The sequence below is a fragment of the Mus caroli genome, chromosome 11 (genome assembly GCF_900094665.2).
Source record: "Mus caroli chromosome 11, CAROLI_EIJ_v1.1, whole genome shotgun sequence".
Lineage (NCBI taxonomy): Eukaryota > Metazoa > Chordata > Mammalia > Rodentia > Muridae > Mus > Mus caroli.
In genome coordinates, this window is record NC_034580.1 from 81,910,003 (window position 1) to 81,923,426 (window position 13,424).

General features: G+C 38.3%; 1 protein-coding gene across 4 annotated transcripts in view; it reads right to left on the bottom strand.

Annotated features, from left to right (window-relative positions):
* The window catches only part of Cltc (clathrin heavy chain), a 62,689-nt gene that overhangs the window by 15,607 nt on the left and 33,658 nt on the right, over positions 1-13,424 (bottom strand). For all 4 annotated transcript variants that reach the window (XM_029484015.1, XM_029484013.1, XM_029484014.1 and 1 more), the window contains 9 exons: positions 11,838-11,990; positions 11,293-11,415; positions 9,947-10,084; positions 9,179-9,343; positions 8,899-9,079; positions 7,613-7,776; positions 2,456-2,581; positions 1,728-1,870; positions 1,223-1,457 (listed from right to left, as the gene is read on the bottom strand). In XM_029484015.1, the coding sequence (XP_029339875.1) occupies positions 1,223-1,457; positions 1,728-1,870; positions 2,456-2,581; positions 7,613-7,776; positions 8,899-9,079; positions 9,179-9,343; positions 9,947-10,084; positions 11,293-11,415; positions 11,838-11,990 (1,428 nt within the window). The remainder of the gene's footprint in view (positions 1-1,222; positions 1,458-1,727; positions 1,871-2,455; positions 2,582-7,612; positions 7,777-8,898; positions 9,080-9,178; positions 9,344-9,946; positions 10,085-11,292; positions 11,416-11,837; positions 11,991-13,424) is intronic.

Below are 13,424 nucleotides of genomic sequence, written 5' to 3' on the forward strand. Positions count from 1 at the left end.
TCAGTGGAGACTGGAGACATAAAGAAAGAAAATGAGCTTCTGAATCCAACAGCATGGGGCAAATATCATTTAAACAGTACTCTGAGTAGAAATTGGATCTGAAAATCTAATTATAGAAAACCATTATTGAAACACTTGGTTTTAGCTACAAAGCAAAGTGACAGAGGGAAACTGAGGACTGTTTTCCTGTGGCCAGGCACGGAGCTCACTTATACAGTACTCTCCCAGCACATGCAGTCTCAACACCTCAGAAAAGGAGGAAATGGAGACCATACATCTACATCAAATGTTCAGGAGCCAGCAAAATGGCTTAGTAGGTAAGGTCACTTGTCACCAAGGCTGATGACCAGAGATCAGTTCATGAGACCCATATCTACTGAGAAGATAATGGATTCCCACAAATGTCCTCTGACTGCTACATACTTGTGCACAAGTAATAAATACTTTAATTAAAAAAATTACAGAACAGGGAAATCCATTGGGGTTGGGTGTGGTTTAGCAGTTGTGAGGTTCTATGGGAAGGGAGTGTATGGAGATTTACTGAAAAAGAAGGTATCCTTTCTCAGTGCTGAGAGCCTGGATAAGAGTGGTGATTCTGCAACACTGAACTCACCAAAAGCCACTTAGATGTTCACTTTACAATGGAAAATTTGGTTATGCACCTATTTCACCAAAACAAACCAACCCAAAAAACAAAAACAAAAAAACTAACAAAATACAAATAAAAAATGAGTTTACCAAAGGTATCAATCATTTAAAAACAAAATAAACAAACAAAAACAAATTTCCAAGAACTAATTTAGAATAAAGAGGCTAAAGAGTGGACACAATTGTGATCCTAAACTACAGAAAACCCTGACAAGACTGAAAACAAGCTTTTCAAAGTATCTTGTTAATATCTGACTGTTGTTAGTACCAACATAAAGGTACTTCTTCATTCTTAGAAAGTAGAACCGGAATGGATGCAAATTCATGAGGTATGTAACCTAGTTAAAATGCTTTGTGTGGCAGGCCGTGTACAAGCACCCAAGCAAAGCTAATCCATGTCAAATCAGACCTAGGTTTACTATTATTTCCAAATAAAGTTTTAAAAAGCACACATCTGCCTAAAACTGTTACACATTAACTAAAAAATCATATAGAATCTCAAAATTTGCTAACTGGAAATACAACTAGTTAAAGAACTACAGGGATCTCTGTACACACTCAGCACAGTACTCACATTGATGAGCTCCAGATCACACTGGCCACGCTCATAAGCAACACAAGCCAGATGGGGGTCTCTCTTCTCACAGTACTTCCCAACAACACGACTGTCATAATAAGGATTTTCACGAAGAAATCTCTCTGGGTTGTTGTTACTGTCAATGTATATTTTGGCTAGTGCATTGTGAGTAGCAGGCTCCTCACAGCCCTCATGAATTCTGGCCTCAAGCCAAGGAAGCAGCAGCTTCAATCTAGTAAGAACAACAGAACCCAGAATTACTGTGTTAAAAACTGCACAGACTTCTCCGAACTATACAAATACAGTCACATTTCAGGGGAAAATGACAGAAACAAAACCTTTCAACTCTAAGAGCAAGTGTGTCACCCTCCTGTCAGCGGCCTCTGTGATTTACCCCATGTGCTGAGAAGCCACACTCAAGTCAGTCAGCTGTATTTCAACTCTTCTACACTACCAGGAGTGACAAACTTGTGTGTTATAAAGAGAGAAAACAGTGCTACACCTGTTTCTTTTCTCGACTTCAGCAACAAGCTCATCAGTAGAGAATTGACCTCTCACAACAAGAATCAAATTTTTAATGACATCTTCAGAGCAGTCAACATCCAGCAATCCTCCAATAACCACAGGAAGTCGACTTGGATTTACCTGTTTAAAAAAGAGAAAATAAAAAGAATTACATTAATAAGCAAAACTGAATGAAAAACATAAAGACCATTTCTTTTTAAAGCCCTGTTTTAAAAAAAATTAGTAATAAACTATGAATCTAAAATTATGGTCAGATGATGGAAAAGTCTAGCTAGAAAGACCTCATCCTAATAAGCAGGGAGCACTCAGCCTATGGTCTCCCACGCTGCTATGGTTAGTCAGCTCTACCTAAGGATCGCTCCAAACGCTGAAGTACAAAAGTAACAACAGCAAAGGTGACTATGGAAGATTACTAAGCACAAAAGCATCACTAGAGTATCCTGAAGTTGATAAAAGTCTCTAGTACCTAATTTAAGCCATGTGCTTTGGGCTTTGGTTCCTAGACTTTTCAACCCTTTAGACTACAGTAGCTCTCTCTCACACTTCACACTCTGGCATGGATGTAACACTGTAATAAACGAAAAGACGGAGCTGAGGAGAACCATGGAAAGCGACTCTAGCAGACCATTCTTACCAGGCACAATGAGAAGAACCCAAAATGCTGTAGTGATAACGTTTAAATTATCTAAAAACCAAAGTGCTTACCTTCTGGACATATATCTCTATATACTTCTGAAGATTGTTTCTATATAAATACAGCACCAGGTCATGGACAAAGTCAAACCGATCACAGACAATGATGAGTGGCAACTGATCTGTTAGTTTTGCCTCCTGAAACGGGGGAAAAAAAATAAAAAAGAAACTTCAATTTCCTCACTGCATGAATTAAAATATCCTTTCTGTGTTGATGGGAGAGGCTTACATAAATGTAGCTCTTCTGTTAAAGAAACAAATGACCCCAAGGCTGCGTGTCCTTCTCCCCATTTCAATACATCTTACTCAAGTACAGCTTAGATTCACACACAAAACACCAAGCCCTTCCCATGCACATCTTTAATAAAGAGATTAACAAATTAAGATTTGTGAGCCGCCAGTAGCAGTACACAGGTTTTAAAAAGTCACTACATGGGGACTTTCGCTAATAAGACACTTCAGCTGAATTCCGCAGTTGACTTAGTAACATTCTCACATTGGTGGCACAAATGCTCACATTTGTTTCAAACTACTGATTTATTTTTCTAGCCCTCCCCAATACCAAGCTCTAATAATACCAAAACACCTAGCCTCTAACAATCTATTATAATTAAATCTACAAAGAACACTGTGATAATGGCCATGAATTAAACACACCAAATAATTTAAAGAAAAGACATCTTTAAATTGCCCATTGCTTTTACCATTACAAAGACGAAGCTACAGTCCTACTTATAGACTGACAGAGATGTTCTAGACAGGCAGGTAAGGGTAAGACCTGTGTGGGGCAATTACCTGATACATGTCCTGTTATATTCCACAGACAAAAGGTACAGCACAAAAAACAACAGTTTCCATCAGGAACTCATTTATACACAGTGACACATTCCTCAATCCATGACTCCTCTAAGAGTTGACTAAAGAAATACATACTAAGCAGGATAGGACTTTCCCCAATGGTAGCCACTCCTTTTAAGGGTTAGAACAGAATGTCCTTGTGTGTGTGTGTCTGTGTTTGTGTGTGTGTGGGGGTGTTGTACTGGGGATTAGGCTAGAACAGTAATCTGCCACTGAGTAACATCATCAGACAATAAAATGGTTCTTAAACTAGGCTTTAACCACCCAATTATAAATCACATGAAGATTAGTCCATGAAAGGTTCAGAAAATATCAAGAAATTTTTGTGAGCTACAATAAATTTAAAAAAATGAAAATTGCTAAAAATTTCAAGTAAGGTTGGAGAGATGGCTCAGTGGTTAAGAGCACCGACTGCTCTTCTGAAGGTCCTGAGTTCAAATCCCAGCAACCACATGGTGGCTCACAACCATCCGTAATGAGATCTGAAACCCTCTTCTGGTGTGTCTGAAGACAGCTACAGTGTACTTAGATATAATAATAAATAAATCTTTAAAAAAATATTTGAAGTAAAAGTCCAACTGCAGACTGTTCACATCAAGGAAAGTCAAAGCATGTGAGAACGTATTTCAGAAATGGAACACACTGTACTAATGACTGCTTCAACTGTTCCTAGAAAGGATGTCTGCTTCTACAAATGTAAAGTTCCAGGCCGATTTTTCCTCCTAAATAAGCATAAAACAAAACAAACCCCAAAACTCAGTGGAACACATTAGTCTTCTGTGCACATAAAAGACAAGTTTCATCAACTAGGGGAAAACATGCAAGACTACTTAGCTAGTTCATTTCTGACTAGAACTATGGCGTTTTCCTGTTTATCTAAACCTTCACAACAGTTCATGCATAAAACTAATGCTCTAAATATTTTATTTTTAATTCTGTGTATGGTGATGTGCACATGAATACAAGAGCCCACAAGGGCCTGAAGCATTGGGTGCACCTGGAATTGCAGGTACTTTGTGAACAAGCCAACACACAGGGGCTGGGAAATGAATTCAAGTCCTCTGGAAGAGCAGCAAGTGATGCTAACTGGTGAGCCATCTCTCCAGCCCATGCTATCTATACATTTTAAACCATTTACTAAGCTATTAACCATTATTGTTAGCAACCGTTCTAAGACAAAAATTAGAATTGGGTAAATACATGTACAAGTTTTCTACAACACAAATTTAACAACTATTGTAAGCACTCCTGTGTATCACGGAAATTGCCTCCGAGTGGGAAGAGGCGAGGTTTCCTTCACAGCAGCGAGCATTACAGCAGAAGTGAAGCAAGGCCATCAAGGTGGAACTGGTACAGATATCAGCCTGTTTGTTTGCAAATGCCATGTGGAGGGCAGAGGACTGACTTCAGCTGTCATTCATTCCTCAGGAGCACTGTGCCCCTTACTGAAGACAGTCTTTTCACTGGCTTGGAGCACTCCAAGGGACCCACCTCGGCCAGGGTTACAAGCACGAGTTACCACATGTACCATTCTCCCCTGGGACCTGGACTCTAACCCAGGCTTGCAAGGCAAGCACTTTACCGACTGAGCCACTTCACTTACCCTAGTAGTTTCTATTTTAGGCCGAGTAACTTGAGAAAAACCTCTCCTGACATTTGACAAGAAACCTGAAGGTCAAGGAGCAAGCCATGAAGGTCTTAGAGAAAAAAACAAAACAAAACATAAAACAAACAGTCTAGGGCAGACACAAAGCTCCAACAGCAAAGGGCCAGCAACAGTGAGTCATCCAGGGACACTGAGGCAAAGCATGGCATAAAGAAAAGGGAGCAGGGTGGAGACACACTCGTGTGTTAATCAAATAATGCTAACAACATTGTTTGGAATTCTTTGTAGTACTTTAACTCTTCTGTAGGTCATAAGAGAATCTTAGGCTAGTGCAGGGCTACTGAATAACATTCTCATCCCTCACAGGGTAGGTAGTTGGTGTTTGTTTGTTTGTTTGTTTGTCTCCAGACATTATCTCAGTATGTTGCTCATGCTAGCTTTGGACTCATAATCTTCCTGCCTTGGGTTTCTGAGGGCTGGGATTACAGGTAAGGAAGGAGCCCTACCTTTGATCCACACAGGCTGTTGTTTTTGTACTGGGTCATATTGCATTGTATTATATTGTTCTATCTATTCATTAAAATTAATTTTTTGAGACAGGCCATATATACACCAGGTTGGCCTCAAACTCCAGGTCCCTCTGACTCAGTCTGTCAAGTGTGGGTGCTGGGATTCTTTATGTATTCCCATATTTAACTTAAATGTTACTCAAGTTGTAATAGTTTAGTTTACTTCTGCTTTAACATAAAAGATAACTCAAACATTATCTCCTAAGGCTAAAGAAATTTAAAGAAAAGAGTTCAATTACAAAAGAGAAATTCAACTAAGAAGCTAGCAATATTAAGAAAACAAAAACAAAAAGCCTCATAAGCCTCAATGATTCACCAGAGGAAGCGAGCTCTGTCCTGTGAGATGGAGCGGGTGCACAGCAGCACCACCAACCACTCCTTGCATTTGGTAAGTTTCTTGGGAACCCTAGAAAGTTTGACATTATCATGCTGGCTAGGCTGCCCAGAAAAGTTAGGTGGCTAAGATATGACTTATAAAGTTATATTCACTGGGGGAAAGTTTATCTTTCATTTGACAATGTAAAATAATTTCATCATTTTGACTATTTTGTTACATAAAGTCCTTGTGGGTTTGGCTATCAGACCCCAGATAAATTCAAAAGAATAAATATCAGATGATACAGCTATAAACTACCTCCAAGTGATAATACTACAATTCTCCCAGACAACAAAAGTTAAAAAATGTCACGTGTGACAGTGGACAAGTGGTGCTCTCTGAGTTTAAGAATTTTCCTCATCTTTCATAGATAGATAGCTACAAATTTTTATTTTTCCATAAAATAACTGGTATGAGAATAGTGTTAACAAGCAAAGTTAAACAAATTAAAAACCCTTACTATTCTCTAGCTTAGCATTCTTTAGGACATTATTCTTCACTCCAGCCAGAGGCAGCCTTTATTCTCTCCAACTGAATTCATGTGTCACAAAGTCAATTTATCTTGATCCCACTTGGTTTATAAATTATACATTAACACTTCATTTCTGGATTCAGACAGATTTGATACTAGAAGTAAACCTAGATGTTTCCTTAACCTACAATAAAGGATATTGAAAATGATGCCAAAGATAAACTGAAAAATACAAGCATCTAAGGCAGAGGCTGGAAGATGGCTCAGTAGGTAAAGACTAACATTCTGAGTTTTAGACGCAGTAACTACATGATGCAAAGATAGAACTGACTCCCAAGAGTTGACCTCTGACCTCCATGCAATGGCCTGGGCACAGAAACATCATCACAAATATCAACACAAAATGAAAACATAAATAAATGTTTAAAAAAAATTGAAGAGTAAAATGCAAGAAACCTAAGCCAAGAACGATGCCTTTTGGAAGATGCTGGTTTTACCACATACCAAGGCCAGCCTAGACACTGCAAAGTGAGACTATCTCAAAAAAATAGGAAAGATGATTCAAAGAGTAAGGGCACTTGTGCCAAATGTGAAGATCTGAGTTTGATCCCTGGGCCTTCCGTGACAGAAGGAGAGATTACCTCTTATGCACATTCTTCTCCCCAGACAAAAATTTTCAAGGCAGCAGAAAAACAAAATCAATAACTGTACCTTACAAAAATAAATAAAGGAATCAAATCCTTCTATGGACTAGAGGCCATCCACCTCCTGTTGAACATATTAATAATGTACACATTATCAACACCTGGGGAAAGAGCTGAATATTCTAAAACGTGATCAAGAACAACTTTAAACTGTGTTTTTCTTAAACCAGCCCTAGTGGCACACATCTTTAATCCCAGCACTCAAGAAGCTGGGGCAGGCAGATCTCCAGCCTGGTCTATATACTGAATTCTAGAACAGCCAGGGCTACAGAGTGAGACCCTGTAACAAAAGAAAAAAGAAAAAAGAAATGTGTCTTTTGATTTTTTTTTTTTAAAAAAGGAAGTTCTTTGAAAATGAAACTGTTTTCCTTCTTTTTACACAGATGGTCGCTCTTAGGTACTACTTACTAATTTCCTTCCTTATTTCTTGAGAAACCACAGAGTATTAAGTTTAGAAAAAATAACCCAGCACAGAATTTGAGAATGCTAAGATTTTCAAATGTAAGAAAAATATTCTCAAGCAGGACTGAACCCTTGTAGAACTGCTGAAGTCAATCAGAAGCACGTAACTTAAAGCCACTTACCTTGAGAAAATTCTTGACTCGCTCGGGATCATAGCAGTTGCTTTCTCTGCAGATTCTTTCCACTTCTTTGATTTGTCCAGTCTTGCAAGCCGCCTGAATATATTTAAAGTGCACATCTGGGTCCTGACTAAAGTTAACAATGGACCCCAGAAAATAAAAGAGACCTTAAAGAAACAAAAGTAAGGGAAGTTAAGGAACATAGGCGTGCTTTGTTTGTTTGCTTGCTTGCTTGCTCACTTTAAGACAAGGTCTCACTGTGAAATCCTGGTCTCTTCATGGAGTCCTGGCTGTCCTGATTTTGCTGTGTAAGCCAGACAGACTGGTCACAAACTCAGAGATCCTCCTGCCTCTGACTCCAAAGTGCTGAGATTAAATGCATGTACCATCAAGCCTGGCTATACTTTTGAGAATGAAAGAACTAAAAATTAAGCAATTACAAGTCATGATTACAGAAAATGTTCCTAGTAAGTTGGCTGTTTTAAAAGTTCAGTAAGAAATACACATTAATCCAGAAACCATTTGAATAAAACAGGTATAAATTTCAATCCCTACAGAACAGAAAATTTTGTTTAAAAGTATCTTTCTGTGTTTTAGTGTTTTTGAGAGGATTTGTCGTATAGGTCAGGCTGTCCTTGAATCTATCATAAACCTGCCTCATTTTTCTGAGTGGCCACTACGCCTGGCTCGGAAGTTTTCAAATAGTAAAGGACAGCACCTGAATAGCAAAGCAAATGTTTATACCACATTTCATGAGACACTTTAAATCAAGTATCACATACCAGATAGCTTTGCATAAAACTTTCAAAAATTCAGTGTAGAGCTGTCCATAAGAACTTTCTGCAGTGATGACCTATATCATCTGCCTTAGACACCTCCCATGACTCACCTCAAGCGTAGCTAGACTAACTCTAGAAACTTTCAATTATATTTTAATTATTTAACTGAATTTTAAATAGCTGGGCTAATGAAGCACAAAACCCCCTTAGGAGAAATGTCCACTATTGCAAGAGTCAGAGTGGTGCTTTTAATATTACTATAATTAGTCAGCAGTATTTTCATATTATGCAGCCAACACAAGACAATACATTTCTTATCCCAAATTTCTGCCTTTAGTTCATAAAATACCCAAGCAGGTGTTCTTCTACACTGTCTATCTCTAGGATCCCATGACATGAGGGATCCTAGAGAAGACATGTCCCATAAAAGTGTTTTTCAGAAAGGTAATTTCGAACTGCTTGATTAATTTTAAGTGTCTCTCTTGTATCAATTCTGACATTCCTAATTACCTTCAAAACTCTTGAATGATTCAAAGAGCTCAATCAGAGACTGAGTTGACAGCTGTTCGTGATATTTAGAAGCCACCTGAACACAGATCTGTAGATTTTGACGAATATTAGCAGACAGCATGGCTCTGAGACATTCTAGGGAATCTTCAACTGATAAGGACCCAAAGTAATTCACTAACCACTAGAGGGAAAAAACAAAAACAAATTAATAATTTCCTATCACCCAGTATAAACAATAAACACACTGACTAATCACAACTAACAGGTAAGAAAAAAATACCTCAGGGTTAAGAAGATGGGTATGAACAACTGCACGTTTTATATCATATAAATCTGTGAAGTGTTCTAATGCACGCTGCAGCAGGCCCGCCTTCTCACACAGCTGGGCGATATGAGCCCGGTCATAGTGGGTGAACATCTGATTCCCAAGAATGGCATCTGCAACCTAGAAAACCACAAACAGTACAAGGCCGTGTTTCCTTCTCCTTTACTTCAGCATACACCAACACCCAGAAAATACACTGAGACTGAATGGTGAATAAATAACATAAAAGTATGAAGTACAAAGAAGGAAATAAGCATCTCAAAACTCTGAGTGACGATTTGTAAACGTCGGCACAATGAACCAGAACAGGATCGCAAGCAAGATTAAAAAGCATAACTCTGCTGGCCACATTTGTTTGTCAACTTGAAAGTGGGAACATCTTGGAAGTGGGAATCTCAAATTTGAAAATGGCTCTAACAGACTACTTACAGGCAAGTCTGTAGGGTCTTTTCTTGACTAATGATGGGGAGTGGGGAAAGCCCACCAGGAAAAACACCGTCCTTGGACGGGTAGTCCTGGGTTATAAGAAAAGACTGAGCAACATAATAAGCAGTGCTCCTGCATGGCCTCTGTTTCAGTTCCTGACTCCAGGTTCCTGCCCTGACTTCCCTCAGTGCCGGAGTGAAGAGTTTTAAGGTAAAATAAACCCTTTCCTCCCCAAGTCACTTTGGTCGTGGTGTCTATCACAGCAGTAGAAATCCCAATGAATACAACAGCACATACCTGAGGTGCGTGCATAAGGTTCATTTCAAGCAATCGAGTCTGCAAAGGGCCTTCAGAGGGACGATTATTCTTCAAAGCATCAAGTAGGAAGGCAGTACATTGTTGGATTAGATTGTATTCCATAAAGACATCCACAATCTATTAAAAGAGAAAAATCAGATATAAGACAGTACTGAAGGGGAAGAGCTGTAAGACCAAAAGGGTGATTCAGTGTAGGGGAAATATGAACAAGTAACAATGTGCATGTATGCAAGTCATGTTAAAATGCAAAGGACATGTATGAGTTTTACCAGTTGTTTTTTGATATTTACTTATTTTATAAGTATATCACATGTACTTTTGAGTTTTTGCATGCATGTATTTCACATGCATGCCTGGTGTTCACGGAGGTCAGAGAAGGCAACACATCCAGTGGAACTAGAATTAAGGATGTCTGTGAGCCACCACGTGGGTGCTGGGAATCAAGCCTGGGTCCTCTGTAATAGCAACAAGGGCTCTAAATTGCTGAGCCATCGATCTAGACCCTGAATAGCAGATTTAAAGAATAGTATTTATACAACCTTCCTTCATATTTAAATTGCCAGAGAAACCAGGTATATGGGTATGCCAGCTCACAGCTCTTAAGGCTGGTATTCAGAGAGCAGCACGAGGAAGTTCTAGACCAGCCTGCTCTGCATATGAATTCCAAGATTAGAGAGCTATATAATGAGACTGTCAAAACAAACTAAAACTTATTGAAAACTCGGGTCTCTAAGTTACAGTTTAAAAAAAAAAATTAAAAACCCGAAGGATATACAATATGAAAAATTGGCTTACACGTTGTTCTCTTCGTTCTTCTCCCCAACCAGGGGAGCACACCGTTCATATATATTACTTCTTGGCTTTTTGACCAAGATAACGTATTTCATTTCACATATCTGTCCCTAATCAAACTGGTATTTGTTTTATTTTAAAACAGTAAATATTATTTACTATTACTATTTAACTAAAAAAAACAAAAAACAGTTTTTCTGTGACAAGAATTCAGTGACTAGCTCAGCAGAAACACTTGTATGCAGGCTGACTACCTGAATGCAACCAGGCTGCAAAAGTGCTCTCACACATTGTCCTCTGACCTCCATACATGCCACGGGTGCACCTCTGCCTGAAGTAATATTTACAATTGGTATCTTGCTGCCTATTCTTTTGCAATATGTTGTGGTAAGATATTCAGAGTTTATTCATGCAGGGACACAGGAATACAATTTCTGTCAGCTGAAAGTTTAAATTATTCTCCTGACAAGTGTGTGAAACTCAGACTCCCCAACACTTGCAACTCCATGAAGAAGAGTCTTAAGATGCATTACCTGGGTGATATCAGCAAGAGGCTCTTCATCCTGAACTAACATTTGAGCAAACTGCTGTCCTTGATCTGGACTGATCCGCATGACATTTCGCAGGAGAAAGATCCAGTCTGGAGTATAGCCAACCTACAAATAGACAAAGACCTCAATCAGGCCACAAAGTTTCATTTTAAAAGCATTAAAAGCCTTTTCTATAATAAAATATTATTAACTACTGGTGACTATAAAACTATACTTTTAGACATTCAATAAGACCATTTCAATGACATACTTGCTAGAAGATAATTATATTACTTGTCAATGAATGACAATTTCAAAAACTGACCTAACACATGCTTAACATTGCCTCCACAATCTTAAAATTGTAGTTGCTTTCATGTATATCACTAAGGTATGAACTCTGCATATGACAGTTAAGAAGGAACTTTTTATGCTTTTCCAAGTAATTTAAAATTTAAATAATGTATCAATCAAGTTAAGGCTAATTTCTGAGGTTTTTTGTTTATTTTTAATAAACTTATATTGAGAATTTCCCCCACTGAACTTACTTTTTTAGCATATAAAACAATCTTCTGGACTTGGCCTGTCTCTGCAAAGCACTGGATGACTTTATTAGGTACATTGGCCCTGAGGTAAACACTCAGTGCTAATGTTGGGTCCACAGATTTAACGAGATCACCCAGTTCTTCAGAACATTCCAGCTGCCAAAGGAAAAAGAATTTTGTTAATGACCCATTTGCTTTTTAAAAAACGAGTAGTTGATACCATTTCTCTATAAATATAACTCATATAGAAGATACTCATTTTAAAAAGATTAAACATACAAGATTTGTGGCTGGTAAAATCTGGATATGATATTCACAGTAGTGACTATGTAGAATTATCCAGAACGATTCCTTAAACAAGATAATTCTGCTTTTAGGTATTGCCTACGACCTTGTCAGGAATGTACACTTTCTTTCTAGTAGAATCTTATACATCTAACTAAGATACTCAACTATTACAGCTTTCTTTTCAACTTTTCAAAAATAATGTCACTGGTTTTTTATTTGTGTGTGTTTGCACAGAGAGCAGGAGAGGACATCAGATCCCCTGGAGCTAGAGTTGGAGGTGATTATGAGCCATATAACATGGGTGCTAGAAACCGAAGTCAAGTCCTCTAGAAGAGTGATAGAGGCTCTGAACCAGTAAGATACCTCTTCAGTCCACTGATAATACAACTTTTGATTCAGCCTTGTCAATAAAAATCAATGATGCCAGTTGGCCTGTACTATTAACACTTGGGAAGCTAAGGAAGGAGTACAAGACCTGCCTGTGCCACAAAAAGACACTGTCTCACTGTCGCTAAAGCAGTAAATCAATTGTACAAAGTAAGCTAATGACTCCCTACTTACACTAGGATTATTTTAAAACTATAGGGATAATTTTTAAACTAGGATATACCTTTTATAATTCAAGAGCCCTAAGATCCATCATTTATCTTTGTTTATTAACTTTAGGATTTGAAACGGTTAGGCAGGACACTAAATTTACAAAGTAAAATAGATACAAAGTTTACAATTTCCAGGTAGTATTCAGCAGGTGCCTCTTCAAATCCGCTTCCTAGAGCTCTGCTGTACATGAGTTTTCTACTTTTTATTTCTTTTTTTTTTTGTTGTTGCAGTTGGGAATTGAACTTATGGCTTTATCCTAAATAAATTAGTCCTATACCACTAACCCACACCCCCAGTCCAATTTTCTACTTTATTCTTTTTTTTCCTTTCCTTTCTTTTGGGGAGGGAATGAGGACGAAATCTCACTATGTAGACCAAGTTGGCCTCAAACTCAGTCAGCCTGCCTCTGCCTCTAAAGTGCTAATTATGCACTTTGTGTGGGTTTATGTACATTTGAATGCCAGACTACCAAAGTCAGGCTCTCAAGATTCCCCTTGAAGTTATAGGCAGCAGTGAGCTGCCTGACATTTGTGCTGGGAATTTAACTTGGACCCTCTGTAAGAACAGTATGTAGTATTAACCACTAAGCCATCTCTTGAGTCCTAGTGTTCACTTTTTAAAAAGAATAGTCCTTATAAACTCATGCAAAGAGTTCTGTCTTGGGAGGCAGAGGCAGGCGGATTTCTGAGTTCGAGGCCAGCC